A 16,015-nucleotide genomic window follows, 5' to 3' on the forward strand; every position below is an offset into this window, starting at 1 on the left:
CTAAAACTTACTTGTACATCTTTGGTGTGTTCTACTGTGTACTCTCCCTGTATCCATTGATTTCCTTGATCTCCTTGCCTTACCCACTTGGGTTTCCCCAGGGTAGAACCAACCTTCTGGTACAGTCGTAACGTGTCCACATGAGGTCCATACATATGATACCAGAAGGACACACAGTGAATTGATTTTTGGGACCCATCTGCTTTAATTGTTGGACTAAGGATGCGAGCAGTATCATTAACTTGCCTCGGAAAAGATGTTTCAATGTAGACGTACCAGCCCTGACCTGTAGACATTCCAAAACAGTGTCAGCCTCAGATACCTCAAGTTAACACCTTAAATTACTTTCCTAAAAGAAAACGAATAAAACGATAATGATAATGATAATGATAAGGAATTTATATAGCGCTAAAACTGTAAACAATATTCAGAAGCGCTTTACATAAGTTAAAGTTCTCTACTAATTAAAATTAAAATGTTCAAAGGCAATAAACAAACTAAAAGCTTTCCTCAATAGAAATGTATTAAGTTGCTTTTTAAAAATGGCGAGGCTACTACTTGTTCTTTTAGTTAGTGGCAGCGAGTTCCATAAAACAGATGCAGCATGTGCAAAGGCCCGATCCCCAAGTGAAGAGCAGTTGGCTTTTGGAACGAACAGAAGAGATTGAGCAGACGAGCGAAAAGCATAGTTAGTAGCTGGTTTCAGGGACAAAAGATCTTTAATGTAGGGAGGACTTTGGTTGCGCAATGACTTGTAAACAAAGAGGAGCAATTTAAACTGAACTCTGAACGTTACTAGGAGCCAATGAAGGTCGATAAGTGCAGGTGTGATATGTGATGTAAAAGAGACCAAAAGGCTCACCAAAGGACAGCTGCTAAAAGCAAAACGAAAACTGCTCACAGTATTCATTAGATCTGTACAACAGTTCCAAAAAATTGTCAATTAACGTGAGCCATGGGGGTTTGTTATGACATTCAGAGTCTCTAAACAGTAATTTAATCCTTACGTGTGCCTGTTGTATGGTCGATGCTGGGCCCTGTCAGAACACTGCCTGTTGAACCCCTATGTCTTGTCCAATCAAAGCGATCTGTGATAGACTGGCTCCAAGAGCATATTCCATTTTCAAAGTTACAATCAAATGGAACTGCACTGACCGGACTTGTTATACATTTACCAACAGTTGTAGTAAATGTTATGTCATCGATCGCTATGTCACCTTGATAATCAACTCCACGAATGCCTTCAAAGATGATCTACAAGAATTATCATTGACGTCAGCATCTTTTTCAAGACAAGAGCTACATTTAAGGGTGATTTAACCCTTTACACCCTAACATCAGTATGCATATTCTCCATATTGATCTCTCATTTCTAAGTAGGATATGTTTTGCAATCAAGAGCCTCTTTAGTTGGTGATCATTTCCTTTACTCTCATGATCTGAATGTGAAATAAGGGGTGATATTGTAAACAAACTAGATGTTAGTCACTCTTAGGGGTCATAGAGTTAATGCGCAATCAAATACAAACACTGCTGACAAAATTCACATTCTAATAGACAGCTACTACCATCCACGCAGACACATTTGCTGTGTGACCAGGAAGACAGAATGTTCCTTGGCCCTAAAAGGATAAGCTTCAAAATGCAGAGATGGAAAAAAGGATGCAAAGCATAACAATGTAATTTTCTGCCAAAACCATGTACATTTTGCGAATGGGTTCAAAAGATCTGAGATCTGGGATTCTCTATGTCAGTTGTTTACCATAACGCAAAAAATGCCATGACTAGTTAAAGAGAAAGCCTCAAATTATGAGTTACCTGATAATGGCGACCACCACTTAGAATTTGCAGTCGAGCAGCTTTCCACGCAGTCCCTTGATCACCAGAGAGTGACCATAACTTTGTCTCTGACTGCCCATACACTCTCATGTACACATTCAAGGTGCCAATATGGCTTCCATTCATATGATACCAAAACTGCATGCATCTGCCATTGCTAGGAGTTGCAGGGAAAACTTCACTTTCCAGCCTTGCACGATCTCCACGTCTTCTGGGGAGTGAGGTCTCTATGAACAGGTAGTTTCCTTTCACAAGAAAGTAAAATAATATGTTAATATTTGCAGGGTTCAAATAAACTCTTTGTCCACTATTCCATTATAAATCTTTTTTTGACGAGAACATTAAGTACAAATGCAATTATAGCAATTGAACAGGTTGGAAGTCTACAAATATTGTAGTAAATTCTACTGACAGTTTAAGTGAGTTTTAATTATCATTTGCCCAAGGTTTGTGGAGTAAAATTTGCATCAGCGAGAATCAATTTTAACCTTAAGCAACAACTAACCATTTGTTGGGTTACTTAGAAACAACATGACGAGAACTAACCAAAAGGGAACAAAGATAAGTATGAGGAGATTATTAAAGTTTACTTGTGCAAAACTTTGTAAATCAGGCTCAATTCCATGAGATATCAAAAACCGTGCACCCACAGACCTGCATTAAAGGTTGTTAACACTCACTTTGCAAGGAAAGATAAACAGCAAAGATGCAAAAGCAGAAAAAAGATAAGAGACACTGACCTTTTGCTGAGCCCGTTGTGTGATCAATCTTTGGTCCTGTAAATTGACTTGGTGTTCCACCACTTCCTCGCGTCCAATCAAATTCATCCTCTAAGACATTTGGTGAGTTAACCCATGTGCACATACCTTTCTCGAAGTCACAGTCACCTTTGTGAAAAATTGCAATTTAACAAGGAAAAGTCAATCAAATGGGTTTCCAAATGTATCGAACTTTCATCAAAAAAGTTATTATCATACAGATATGGTGCTACAGGTAACCTTGAGTAACTGGACAAAAACAGTACAAGTTTCGCATTCTGTGTGTGTCTTTAGAGAGAAAACTAGTCACACTCTCTCACTCAGCCAAAAGAACACCAAACTAAAACCATGCAAATTAGTTATGGTCCCTTGCATCTTCCTAGTATACAAGCAGTTTGCATTTTCAATTTTGAGTAGTCATCAGTTTCGCATAATGTTTTCTCTTGTTCTTCTTATTTGACTTTGGTCAACACTTCTACACAAGAATTGAACTCATAGCCCTCTCCATCATTCTTTCACTTACAAGGTCATACTTTTTATTCAAATTACTATAAAAACAGTATCAGTCACAAGTCAAATTTCTGAATCACTTTCAAAACTATCCACCCACCAGGTAAGGGACAGGCACCATCAATGATCTCCACATCATCAATAGCAATGTCACCAGTATAGCTTGTGCCTGTGATGCCTTCAAATATTACCTAAATATACAATGATACATGTTATCTTAGTGCTATAGCTGGTAGCAAACAGAGAGAATACCACACTCATGTTTTCTTCCCTTTCCTCATTTCAAAAGAGCAAGTAAGCCAAAACTGCCAAGGACCCACAAACTTGTATCTCTCATCCAAACAGCTTTTAACACTTTCCTCAGTTTTTCCATAATTATATTCATGAGGAATGTAGGCTTAACTACTTACGTTGGACAATACTGGGTGAAGGTAAAATAACACATTTGTCTTTGGGAAAACATAATATACTTAGTGCAAATGCTAAATATTCAATTTTAAGAAACAGTCGATACATGTTACATTTAGTGCAAACAAATTATTCCTCTAAACATCTTAAAGATTTAAGGTGGATAAGAACAGCATATGGGACAAACAACATTCAAAAGTCTTTTCCTACCTCCTACTACAACAAGTTGAAGCACTTACACTAAAGTCAACAGCACTGTTGAGTGTGACTTGGGCAACTCTCCAGATGTCACCTTGGTTTGAAGACAGGCTCCAGATTGGAGAAGAGCGAGTTTTGTTTTGTAGTAGAAGAACATTTAGGGTTCCAATGGTTGAGCCATACATGTGGTACCAGAACTGGAGACATCTTCCATTGGTTGATTTAAATTGTGGACTCACAAGCCAAGCCTTATGCCCCTTTGAGCGAGGTGAAGAGGTCTCGATGTACAAATAGTAACCTGTGAATGTTTTAAGTAAAGAACTTACAGTTGAAGTGTTTCAAGTCCATGATTTCTGGTTCCCTTGGTAATGCAAATGCAAGTGTATAGCAACCTGATTATGTGTTCAGTAGTGAAAATCACACTTGTGGAATTGTAAGAAGAATATCAATGCTACTCAGGACTCCACTACTTATGATCTAAAGAAAACTGGACTATTGGAGTCATTCGCTCTCAGAGGAATTAGGAACTGGCATTTTAACCACTTGGTTTATCTCCCTCTCCTCATAAATGCCATGGTGTAGATTTGAATTAGTTATAAAGCATTCAAATCATACATGGAATCAGTAATAAGATTGTTAAAGCACTCTTAGTCCCCAGTCACCCACCATTAGCTGTTCCTGTGGTGTGGTCAAATGATGGACCCGTTCCTAAACTGGCTGTGAGGCCATTGGCTCGTGTCCAGTCAAAGTTGTCACCATGAATATTCTTCCATCCACAGAGCTTTTGATCTTCAAAGGAACACTGAGTCTGCGGTGGACACTGTCCATCTTGCATGGATATGTCATCTAGAGCAATGTCACCTGCCCAGCTGGAACCTCTGCGACCCTCAAAAACAACCTTAAGGGAGAAATATCAAAACAACGGCATGTCTTTTTTAGATAACTCAGCTTGAGCCACAAACATAATAAAAGCTTAGCTTATGGGACATAAAGTTCTCTGCACTCTACATTCCCTCACTAAATGCTGTATGAAACAAATTCTTGCAAGTATACCATGGAGATGTTCAAAAGTAACATCATTTTTGCTTACCTTAAATTTAGATGACACAGTCAAAGAAAGAGTAGCATGTTTCCATTTGTTTCCCTGAGTGCCACTTCTTGTCCACACAGGTGACCCGAGTTGCTGGTTTACTTTTGTATACACATTAAGAGTGTCAACATGAGGGCCATACATGTGATACCAGAACTGCAAGCACTTTTGTTGTGTGGCAGGGACCATTGCACTCTCAAAGCGTGCTGTGTCATTGGGCTTTCGTGGAGATGAAGTCTCAATGTACATGTAAAATCCAGTAGCACCTCCTGTGGTGTGATCTGTAGATGGTCCAGTGAACCGAGATAGTGTACTCCCTTGATGCCTTGTCCAATTGAAAGTGTCATCCAATGCTTGAGTCCATGTGCACGTATTGTTCTCAAATGTACAGTCATAGATGGAAGGTGCTGTCAAGAAAAACATTAATTTTTTACCAAGAATTGTAGCTGACTCTCAACCAGCTTAATATAAGCATAACATGATGCCTACAGAAAAGACATTTACCGAAACAAACAGTTCTCCATTTTGCCCCTTCACTCAATTCTGCTCTTTAAAAAAATCTCAATTTATATGTGCATTTGTAGGTAGCTAAATATCCTGAGGAATTACACTTCTCTGGGATTTCAGGTTGTTTTGCAAAGGCTGTAATCATTATTCTTCCAAAGGAAATAAAATCATTGTTTACCTGATGTTGGGGCTGTGATAGGTGGTGAGGTGGTCACTGCTGGGGTTGTCCAGGGGTTTAATGGCCTTGCACCAGGAGGCAGGACAACACACCAGCCAACTGTAAACTGGACATCATCGATAGCAATGTCACCTTGATGACCTTGGCCCCTGACACCTTCAAAGATAACCTGGAAACCAAAGAAAGAACACAAGTATTCTATATTTTCTTTGTCAACAGAGAGTAACTAAAGCCCACATACAGAAGACATTTTAACTAGTTAGTACTGGTATTTGTTAATTCATCCCAATTAAAACTCTGCAAAGAAAAAGTGTTTAGTTATAAAATAAGTTTTTCCAGCATTTTACTACGTGAGGAAATCTGTATTAAACCCAATTTCTCTTTGAAGCAAGGAACTCTTAAGTTCTTGTTATAATATTAGTAAATGATCAGGCTAACAGGTGATGAAAATTGGCAAACATACTGTGATCAGCTATAGGGTGTTTTCTTGACTTGTTGCTAAATTCCTTTAACTAGTTTCCTAGGAAGTCAAGCTTTTAAGAAGCTAAATGAATAGCCAGATCTCTTGAATGTCCTTAGAGAAAGACTGAGAAATCAGCTTCAAAAAGAACAACTTGCTCATTCAAGATCACAATCATTTCCTCATAAATTTCTATGATTAAACCTAAAAATTCATTAACCTTCTAGGCCTGAAAAGTGACTTTATAAAAACTCTTTCTAGAATGCAAAAAAACTTAAGTTCAGACCTGATAGACACTTTTACTGCTGACAGGAGCTTGAGCAAATTGCCACTTGTCACCTTTATTACCGGTAAGAGTCCATATCTGACCAGATGAACCATTGCTGCTGATCCAGATATTAAGTGATCCAATAGAAGCCCCATACATATGATACCAGAACTTCAAGCAACGTCCTGATGCACCTGTTGGTTGGAATTCTTCAGACTCCATCCTGGCCTTGTGATTAAGCAGACGTGGACTTGATGTTTCGATATACATATAGTACCCTACCAGGATGAAATAAACAAGCTGCATCAGCATTTCTGTTTGTAGGATGCAGCTAAAATAAACAAGCCACATCAACATTTCTGTTCATAGTATGCAGCTAAAATAAACAAGCTGCATCAGCATTTCTCTTCATAGTATGCAGCTAAACTTAACAAGCTGCATCAGCATTTCTGTTCGTAGGATGCAGCTATAAAATGGCACCTACCTGTTCATTTCATATTCAGGATAAACAGGCAACATTAACTGCCCCTGTTGTCTAGCAACAAAAAGCTAAAACAGCCAAAGCTCATAAACCCTTCCACAATTCTTCCTTCAGCAAAGATCACAAAATAATGATGAACTTAACCATTGAAAAACATACACAAAATGCAATGTTTTAAGCTCTTTCAAGGCAACCATGTGCTTTTCAATACAAAAATAAAGCAAACAAAACATTTTCACAATGACAAGTCCACAATTTAAAGTCAATTTCCATATGGGCATAGCCTTTTCCTTTTTCTTACAGATGCCAAAATGCAATATACCAAACAGAGCTTCTTTCTCTCTTTCTGCACATGAAATGCTGTAACTTCCAGAGGAGAGAGGGTTTTTCTAACCAATGCAGCATCAGAAATGTTATGTGCCAAGCCAGCACTCACACCCTAACAATCCTTCAAGGACATCTGTAATCGTCTTTCTTCACCTCCTTACCCAAAAATGTTTACTTATTGCTACATGTATGATCTTACTTTTCAGCTATTTACTCACCTCCTTTTGTCTTTGTTGTGTGATCAGTAGAAGGACCAGTGCCCAAGGTACTTGTATCACCATTATACCGCACCCAATCAAAATCATCCTTTTGTGCCACATTAACCCAGGTACACATGCCAGTCTCAAAATTACAATCACCAGGGGGTGGGCAAGCATTGTCCAGTAAAACTACATCATCAATGGCAATGTCACCCTGATAACTGCTTCCTGCTACTCCTTCAAATACTATTTGGTAATCACTTACAGATGATACAGTTACCTGAAAAGAAAAACAAATTCATGACAGTGGACTTTTTTCCCCTTTACAAACTAGAGTTTCTCAGATTCCATAATTAACAATAATTATCAAAAAATGAGACCCTTTGCAGCACAGATAATAGAAGGAACAAAAAAAACTCTTCAGCCCCCAAATATAGAAAAGGAAAGCTGATGATATTTGCATAAAGATATCCTCCAGAAACTATTAACACACTTTTGTATTGGTTTTAACAGAATTGAAAATTGTAAAAAAATAAAATGAATTGAATTATGATAGTTTTACCTGCGCAACCCTCCAGCGGTTTCCATGGTCACCTGATCTGGACCACTGTAGAAAGTAGGTGGGTTTACCTTGAACCAAACGTCTAATACGGACATTTAATGTTCCAATGCTACGTCCATACATATGGTACCAAAACTGCAAGCATTTTCCGTTTGTCGCACCATATCTGGGGCTTAACAGCTGTGCCTTGTCCCCTGCTTTTCTTGGAGAGGAGGTTTCAATAAACATGTAGAATCCCTTTGCTGTCCCCAAAGTGTGGTCAAAAGTTGGACCTGTTCCAGAGCTGGATGTGGAACCACTCTGCCTTGTCCAGTCAAAGTTATCAACACTACAATCATATGCACCAAAAAGGAATAATGAAGAAAATGGGATTCTTTTGTTAGAAGGTAAGATATATCATTTTTACCATGGTACTTCTTTACCGGCACAGATCTTTTTAGCCTACTTTATAACAGCTTTTACAGCAACTACACCCCAGTACTTTTGACTTAATATTTCAATGTGTACAAAACACCTCAACAACACAGAAAAGGGATTGCAATGATAGGGCCACTAGTAATTAACAAACTCACTACAGTCTGACAAAAGTACCTCTTTTCATCTGACCATCCACATAAGCCAGTTTCTTCAAATGCACATTCTTTCAGAGGTGGACAGAAACCATCTTTGACAGCAATATCATCCAATGAAATGTCACCCAAGTAATTCTTTCCTCGCACTGCTTCAAAAACAACCTGTTAAGGCCAATCAAGATTTCTCAATGACAAGACCATCATTTCAAAAGTGATTTCCCAGCAGCTTTGTTTATCAGCACAACAAATAAATGCAATTTGCACTGTTTGAGTGTTCATTAAGAACTGAATGTTATAGAATTCTCAGCCAACTACTTGGAATTTTCTGGCTTAATTTTAATGAAGGGGGCTATTCTTTGTTGACAAATGGGAAATATCATTTTTTTACTTTAGCCTTAAAAGAGCAAGAGAACCATTATCTCCGAAACCCTTCAGTGTAACTAGGATCCAATTTCTCCTTACAGTATCACCACTGGATCTAACATTTAGTCCTGAGAATGAAAGCAATGATTATGCACCAACTTAAAAACTGCTCATTTCCTACTTAAATTGCATTCTCATTGTCAGTACCACAGGGAATGTATAGAGAACAGTGTAATACAAATATGCCTGGTGATGTAATAATGTAAATGTTTATACAACTGTTTTGCTGGAAGGAAGATTTAACAAATTCATGGTGTAACCCTTTTGCTTATGATAGGATCATATCACTTGTTAGAACAACTTGGATATAAAAAGAAAACATAGAATACCATTCACTAACCTGGTAGTTTAGAGGCTGCCTGACAAAGACTTGGCCATATTTCCATGCATTTGCTTGATTTCCTTTCTTTTGCCAAATCGCTGTGCCAAGAGATCCTCCAACCTTCGTGTACACATTCAGGGAGTTAATGTCAGCACCATACATGTGATACCAGAAAGAGATGCATGTTCCAGGTCTTGTGTTACTTTGAAGTGTGGGACTGATCAGTCGAGCTGTGTCATTCAGTTGCCTGGGATATGAGGCTTCAGCATAGGCATAGGTGCCATTTCCTGAAAATACACAACAAATAAGCATATTTATACACTATACTAGTAGTCACATATAGCTGACCAATTTACAAAAACAAATCATTGCATCATATAGAGTAAAATTATAATTCACTGGCCACAAATTAGGCATGGATCTTATTGTACCAATTTACTGCATTGGACTCCATCTTTAAATGAGCCAGAGCATCAAAATTTAGTTCATTTCTAAGTAATAGAAGAGATGATGTAACTCCACAAACTACAAGAGCTTACCCAGTATTACCAGCATGAGCTCACTAGGGGTATTTCTTCACCCTTGGAGTGGCATACTAGTGCTATGGATAAATAACTCCAGACATTTTGTTGAGTTTTTGCTAACAGGTCAACTGAAACCATTTACAATCCTGAGTTAGGAACTGGTACAGCATGATTCAGCAACTTAAGCACTTTAGCCACTGTGTATCCCACATGAAGAGTATCAATTCCTGCCTAGACTGTACCTGTTTTAAGAGTGTGATCAGTGGTTGGCCCAGTGTCTGTTGATGATGTTCGTCCACGATGCCTGGTCCAGTTGAAACTGTCAGTTGAATCTTGTGTCCAAAGACAAAAGCCACCTTCAAAGTCACAGTCAAATTTCCCCTTGGGTGGAATTGTTGTAGGCCCAGTTGTAGCTGGCAGAGTTGGTGGAGGTGTCGGTTTAGCATTGTGTGGCAAAACAGTACAGGCTCCAACTGTAAATGCGATGTCATCAATTGCTATATCCCCTCGATAGTCACTTCCTCTGATGGCCTCAAATACAACCTGTAAGAAAAGAAAATTTGCACTAACAATGTGAACCTATCACTGGTGCATGACTCAAACTTCACACACCTTATCAAGGTAGTATGAGAGAGTCCACATATGAGCCAAAAAGTTTCTTAGCTGTAAGATAAGGTACTGCAGTTTAGGCTGATCTGCCTAAAGCCGCTCATCTCTACAAAGGACATCTTTGTATTGTTTCCCATACATTAAGCAAGCAGATCACTTCCTTACTCATGCTCTCCAGCATAATCAGTCAGAAAGCAGCCAAGGTTTCAACAACGATGACAATATTTCAAAGTCTTTTATTGCAAATTGAAATATTCTGGATGAAAAATTTTGTTCTTCTGGGAAAGAATATGCTACTCTTAAAAGAAACATCAGCTCAAGATAAGAGACAGTCCTGAATCCTAGAAACAGGAAGAACACTATTTTCATTTCCAATCAGAAACCATGGTGGACGTTAATCAAGGAAGTGCCTGAATACAAGCCATTCCAAATTCCTACCTGATATCCACTTTGCGCACTCACAACAGGGGCCTGCCCAAATTTCCATTGATCTAATTGGTTGCCGGAAAGTGTCCACACAATATCCTCAGACCGATTGCCTGCACCAGTCTTGACTAAAACATTTAGGGTACCTACTGAAGGACCATACATGTGATACCAAAACTTAATGCAAGAGCCACCTGTTGGTTGGAAGCGTTCACTGTACAGTCTGGCCTTATCTCCTGGTCTGGTTGGTGCAGATGCCTCCATAAACATGTACTTTCCAATACCATGTCCTGCAAAACAATCATAAATCTTCAATATTTATCCTGTTCAGAATAAAAATTAGAGGAGGAATCATAAAATGTACTGTTTATGCTGATACAACCTGGCTAGAAGACAGCCTTTTCAGTTGCAAATGTGTGTACATGTTTCTTCCCTGCTGTAAACAACTACACCATCTTAGTCATCAGACAATGTGCACTAAAATTGCGTACATCAAACATACTGTAATTCAAAATTGAGTGAAACATTAAATCCTTATGATGGGAAGTTTTACAAAGATACCATACTGCAATCACATTGGAACCTACTAGGGGAACAAAAATATTTTGAGATTCCAAGGAGTTTGAGATGACCTGAGAGAGAGAGAGAGATATCTCAAACAAACTTACCTAAAAATGTACTTCAAGGAAAAGGGCTTAAAGTTAAAGTGCATTAATAATAATAATAATAATTAATGGAACAAACCTGTCGTATGATCAACAGCAGGCCCAGTAAAGGCTGATGGTGTGCTGCCACTACCAACTAACCAATCAAAGTTGTCCTCTCTCTTGTCATTTGTCCATGTACACCAGTCATCTTTCTCAAAGTCACAATACCCTGCCTGATTACAAGGTCCATCCATGAGCTTAAAGTCATCAATTGCTATGTCTCCAGTGTAGCTTGTGCCACGTACACCCTCAAATAACACCTGCGAAACAGATTTAAATCACACAATTGACAATAATGTTTACTAGAATTAAATAGTGGAAGAGAGCACTTGTTCCAGTCTCCAGAACCCCTAAAAGGATACTCTTCTGGGAAGCAATCAAAAAGTTTAGATAGGGTGTCTAAAAGTTGTGCTTGCAATCCTACCAAAATATTACCATCCTCGTTATGCCAAAACATAGGATATTAGATGGTTGAATGTCTGTATCTACAAGTATAACTTTTGAACTATATACTTTCCAAAAGCACTATAATGTAGTTGAGATACAATTGAACCAAGTCTCCTAACTATTTCAAACAACTCAAATACATTGTGTCAAAATAAATTTTTTACATAATTTTTTCATATTGAATTTTACCAGAGTTTATGAAAATTACAGCATTTGAAATTTATCCAGCTACATTTCCCACATTTAGCACAATGTTGTAGTTAACATAGCTATCACAAGTGAGTCTTCAAGAAAACCAGTCAAACTTACATTAACATAGTTAGGGATTGTGATGGATACTTGAGCAATATACCACAAGTTCCCTTGATCTCTCTGTCGTGACCAAGCAGGAATAGATGGAACTGTTTTTGATGTCATGAGGTAAACATTAAGTTGACCAATACTGCTCCCATACATATGGTACCAGAACTGAAAACACTTTCCACTCTGTGGGTTAATCTTTGGACCTATCAACCAGGCTTTGGAGTTAGGGGCAACAAATGATGTCTCAATGAAAAGGTAATGTCCTGTAAATACAAAGCAACAAATACATTAAAATTTAGTTTTATTATTTGCACCTAGTACACAGAGAAGCTTTTCTCTCACTTAAAATTACAGGCATTCAGTGATGGTAGATTGATAAAAAGATGCAAGTTATTGTTATTGAAAATTTCCTACAACAACAAAAGGCCTTATTATATACATTTCAACCCACATAATATGAAAGACAATTACATATTAATAAGACATTAGCCTTGATTTAGGTGCTTAGTTCACCCCTTTCTGCCATACATGTACATCAATGCCAGTTCCTTTAGAAGGTTTATAAGTTATTCTATTGATATTTAAAGATATTTCCTTGTTACCTCTGCCATCCCTAAGGGTGTGATCACTTGCTGGTCCTGTGTTGATTGATGATGTGCTGCCTTGACCAAGACGCCAGTTGATATTAGCCCCAGGATATTGCTTCCAACCACACAATTTCAGCTGGGATACTGGACTTTCAAAGTCACAGTCCATAGTTGGAGTACACTGGCCATTGCTGAGCTGAATGTCATCCAGAGCAATATCACTTTGGTAACTTGAACCACGCACACCTTCAAACACAATTTTGTAAGGATTGTTATTTGTTAGCTCTACCTGACCATTCAACCATTTGTTGCCATGGGAGCCAGATTTGGACCAGACAGGGGAGTTAAGCTGGCCACCAGCATAGCGGTAGATGTTAAGTTGCCCTATGTGAGGTCCATACATATGATACCAAAAGGAAAGACACTTGGGCTGCGAAGGGTTAGTATTGACATAAGGAGAATGAATTCTTGCAGTGTCACTAGGCTTCCTTGGGAATGATCCCTCTATGTAAACATACCATCCACGTGCTGAAAAGATAAACAAAATGCATGGTTACAGTCTCATATCTTAATTATTTCTTTCTCATCTTATTTAGAATCATTGGCTTTCAAGAGCCCTAGAGATGATATGAATGCTGTTCATATTATCTCTTGATTGCTGTTGCATTTTTGTAAATATTAAACAAAGACAATTATTACACTTAAATTTCAAAACTAATTCAATCTGATTCTTCCTAATTCTTTGCTTAGGGTTAGTTGGAAGAAGAAGGATGAAGAGAGCTAGATCAAGAAAGAAAGCAATGCAAAGTGTTTGGTTATAGACTTTGTGCTTCTGGAAGATAGCTTCTGATCTGCATATAAATAAATTATCATGGGCTCCCACACTGAGATTCTTAACTCATACGTCTCTGAAATCACCTTTTTTCATCCAACTCTCCTATTACAACTCAGTTAAAACACTTTCTGGTAATGGCAGACTGATTGCAACTAAAAACCTTTGCAATAAAGTGAAATTTATTTTTGAAGATAAGGTGCAATATGTGCTCAAAACAAGGGAAACTTCTCTTTTTTCAAGTATATAGTATTTTCTGATAGTGAATCAGATAATCTCTGTTTTGACTTACTTGGTTGCCACCTGAACTGCTGATCCTTATTATCACAAGTTGTATTGAGGAGAAGTTTGCCATCATTTACTGCCTTACCACCATATGGAGTCCAACATTTGCTTGTTGGTAGATGCTGTATTGAACCTTTGGAGGTGAATTTCCACTTTTCACTGCACTTGTCATCTAACACAACATCATCAGCATTGACACCAGATCCCCCTCTTCGTCGCAGACACATATTGTACTTGGTATATTTAATATAACCATCAGATGTTAGCTGAAACTCCAAGCGACTCTCTCCACATCCGTCATAAGTCACTATAACAGTGCCTGGGGTTGGTTTACGAAACCCACCCAAGTAGACATGTATACACTTTGCAGATAACTTGTGTTGAAGAGACCCTGGTCCATTGGGTCCTACTACTCCTTGTTGTTTGGTGTGATCTGCCGTTGGGCCAGTCCCTCCAGAATATGTGCCACCTTGATGTCGTGTCCAGTTAAAGATGTCTGTTATGTGCTCTTGGGTGTAGTTACAAAAGCCACTTTCAAAGTCGCAGTTGTACAATGAAGGCGCAATGGTGGGTGGCAGGGTGAACTGGGTGGTAGCTGTGGGCATTGAAGTTGTTACAGGGTTAGGATCTGCATTAGCTGGGAATGTGGTACAATCTCCACTTGTTATGAGAATATCATCAATGGCAATATCTCCACGGTAACCAGTACCACGTATTCCTTCGAAGATGATCCAGAAGTCAGAGCTTGGAACCTTGCTGAGGGACACTTTTCCATTTAACCACTTATTACCCTGCTGACCTTGCAAAGTCCACAGAATGTTTTCAGACTTGCTTCCAGATGTTGTCTTTTGCACCACATTAAGGGTTCCAATATCAAGACCATACATGTGGTACCAAAACTGAAGGCATGTTCCTTTGGCAGGAACAGCACTTAATGTCTCGCTGAAAAATCTTGCCTTGTCGCCAGTTTTTCTTGGTGATGAAGCTTCAATAAACATGTAGGTTCCGTTGGCAGAGTTAGTGGTGTGGTCATTAGATGGCCCCGTGGTAGATGACAGTGTATTACCTTTGCCTTGTAACCAATCAAAGTCATCTCCCTTACGGGTGTTTCTCCAGGTGCATGTTCCCTTCTCAAAGTCACAATTTCCTACAAATGGAAAAAAAATGTTCACATCACTTCCATATGATTTAAATATGAATTCTCTGCTCGTCCTTATTCAACTGGAAGAAGTTTTGGTGTTCAATCTTTCTTTCTTCTTGTCACCCTTGAAATGGAATCATATTGAAGGGAGAAACCCCTGTTTGGTCAACTTTGAGAGGGAAGAGGATAAGACAATAGATGTAGGACAAAAGTGGTCAACAATATAACAGAAAGTGATGGATGGTTCCAAAAAAATGTACATCCTTTAGGAACTTGGAAACTATGGATTGAGGAATGATTGTTGTAAACTTCTAAACATGATTGTTATAAAATTCTCAAGTAGTGTATTAAGACTGACAATGCACACTGAGACCCTCCAATTTGTCATTTATGAGTCAGATTTTGACTGTTTGCTAACTGTACAGGAAAAAGCCTGACACAAAAGCCCATGTTTGGCTTTGAACCTAGGAATTTAAAGAGTGCAGTACCAAGCCTGTACTCACCAGGTGTTGGGCACTTGCCCGCAAATATTTCAACATCATCAATGGCAATATCTCCTGTGCTGCCAGCCACCTGACCTTCAAATGAAAGCCAAAATGGTTTTACAGGACTCCACACACTAACTTGTGCAACAAGCCACTCATCACCTTGATCCCCAGAGCGTCTCCAGATGCGAATACCCACTAAAGAACCTGTTTTCTTATACACTGCCAGAGTCCCTACCGTTGATCCATACATGTGATACCAGAACTTCAGACATTTGGCACTAACTTTGGGCATCTGAGGAGTCAGTAATCTGGCCTTTTTCCCACTTTGAGCAATTGAACTGTCGATATACATGTAAAACCCTAGATGTATTCAGACAAAATTTTAAGCTTGTGAGTATAATTATACAGAAAGCCCAACATGGGCAAATGGTGACAGGCTGGGTGTGAGATCTTGATCGAAGTTTAAAGGGGGTAAGTTTCTAAAGAATCTGTGGTGCTGCATCAGTTGGGGAGCATAACAAGATAATTGTGGCTTTATCAACTGAGATGATGATGTAAATTGG

The 16,015-nt window shown here is 38.7% G+C and overlaps 1 protein-coding gene across 2 annotated transcripts in view; it reads right to left on the reverse strand.

The window, feature by feature from the left end:
* LOC113681928 (MAM and LDL-receptor class A domain-containing protein 2) overlaps positions 1-16,015 on the reverse strand; it is a 99,010-nt gene that overhangs the window by 62,911 nt on the left and 20,084 nt on the right. For both annotated transcript variants that reach the window (XM_089199248.1, XM_089199247.1), the window contains exons 18-38: positions 15,468-15,812; positions 13,831-14,970; positions 12,722-13,234; positions 12,126-12,382; positions 11,407-11,629; positions 10,675-10,952; positions 9,870-10,170; positions 9,122-9,390; positions 8,378-8,520; positions 7,787-8,114; positions 7,243-7,504; positions 6,235-6,494; positions 5,489-5,657; positions 4,804-5,210; positions 4,380-4,611; positions 3,755-4,011; positions 3,208-3,298; positions 2,580-2,726; positions 1,819-2,084; positions 1,008-1,254; positions 12-286 (exon numbers count right to left, since the gene is read on the reverse strand). In XM_089199248.1, the coding sequence (XP_089055374.1) occupies positions 12-286; positions 1,008-1,254; positions 1,819-2,084; positions 2,580-2,726; positions 3,208-3,298; positions 3,755-4,011; positions 4,380-4,611; positions 4,804-5,210; positions 5,489-5,657; positions 6,235-6,494; positions 7,243-7,504; positions 7,787-8,114; positions 8,378-8,520; positions 9,122-9,390; positions 9,870-10,170; positions 10,675-10,952; positions 11,407-11,629; positions 12,126-12,382; positions 12,722-13,234; positions 13,831-14,970; positions 15,468-15,812 (6,410 nt within the window). The remainder of the gene's footprint in view (positions 1-11; positions 287-1,007; positions 1,255-1,818; positions 2,085-2,579; positions 2,727-3,207; positions 3,299-3,754; positions 4,012-4,379; positions 4,612-4,803; positions 5,211-5,488; positions 5,658-6,234; positions 6,495-7,242; positions 7,505-7,786; positions 8,115-8,377; positions 8,521-9,121; positions 9,391-9,869; positions 10,171-10,674; positions 10,953-11,406; positions 11,630-12,125; positions 12,383-12,721; positions 13,235-13,830; positions 14,971-15,467; positions 15,813-16,015) is intronic.

The sequence above is a fragment of the Pocillopora damicornis genome, chromosome 3 (assembly GCF_964200805.1).
Source record: "Pocillopora damicornis chromosome 3, jaPocDami1.2, whole genome shotgun sequence".
Taxonomy (NCBI): domain Eukaryota; kingdom Metazoa; phylum Cnidaria; class Anthozoa; order Scleractinia; family Pocilloporidae; genus Pocillopora; species Pocillopora damicornis.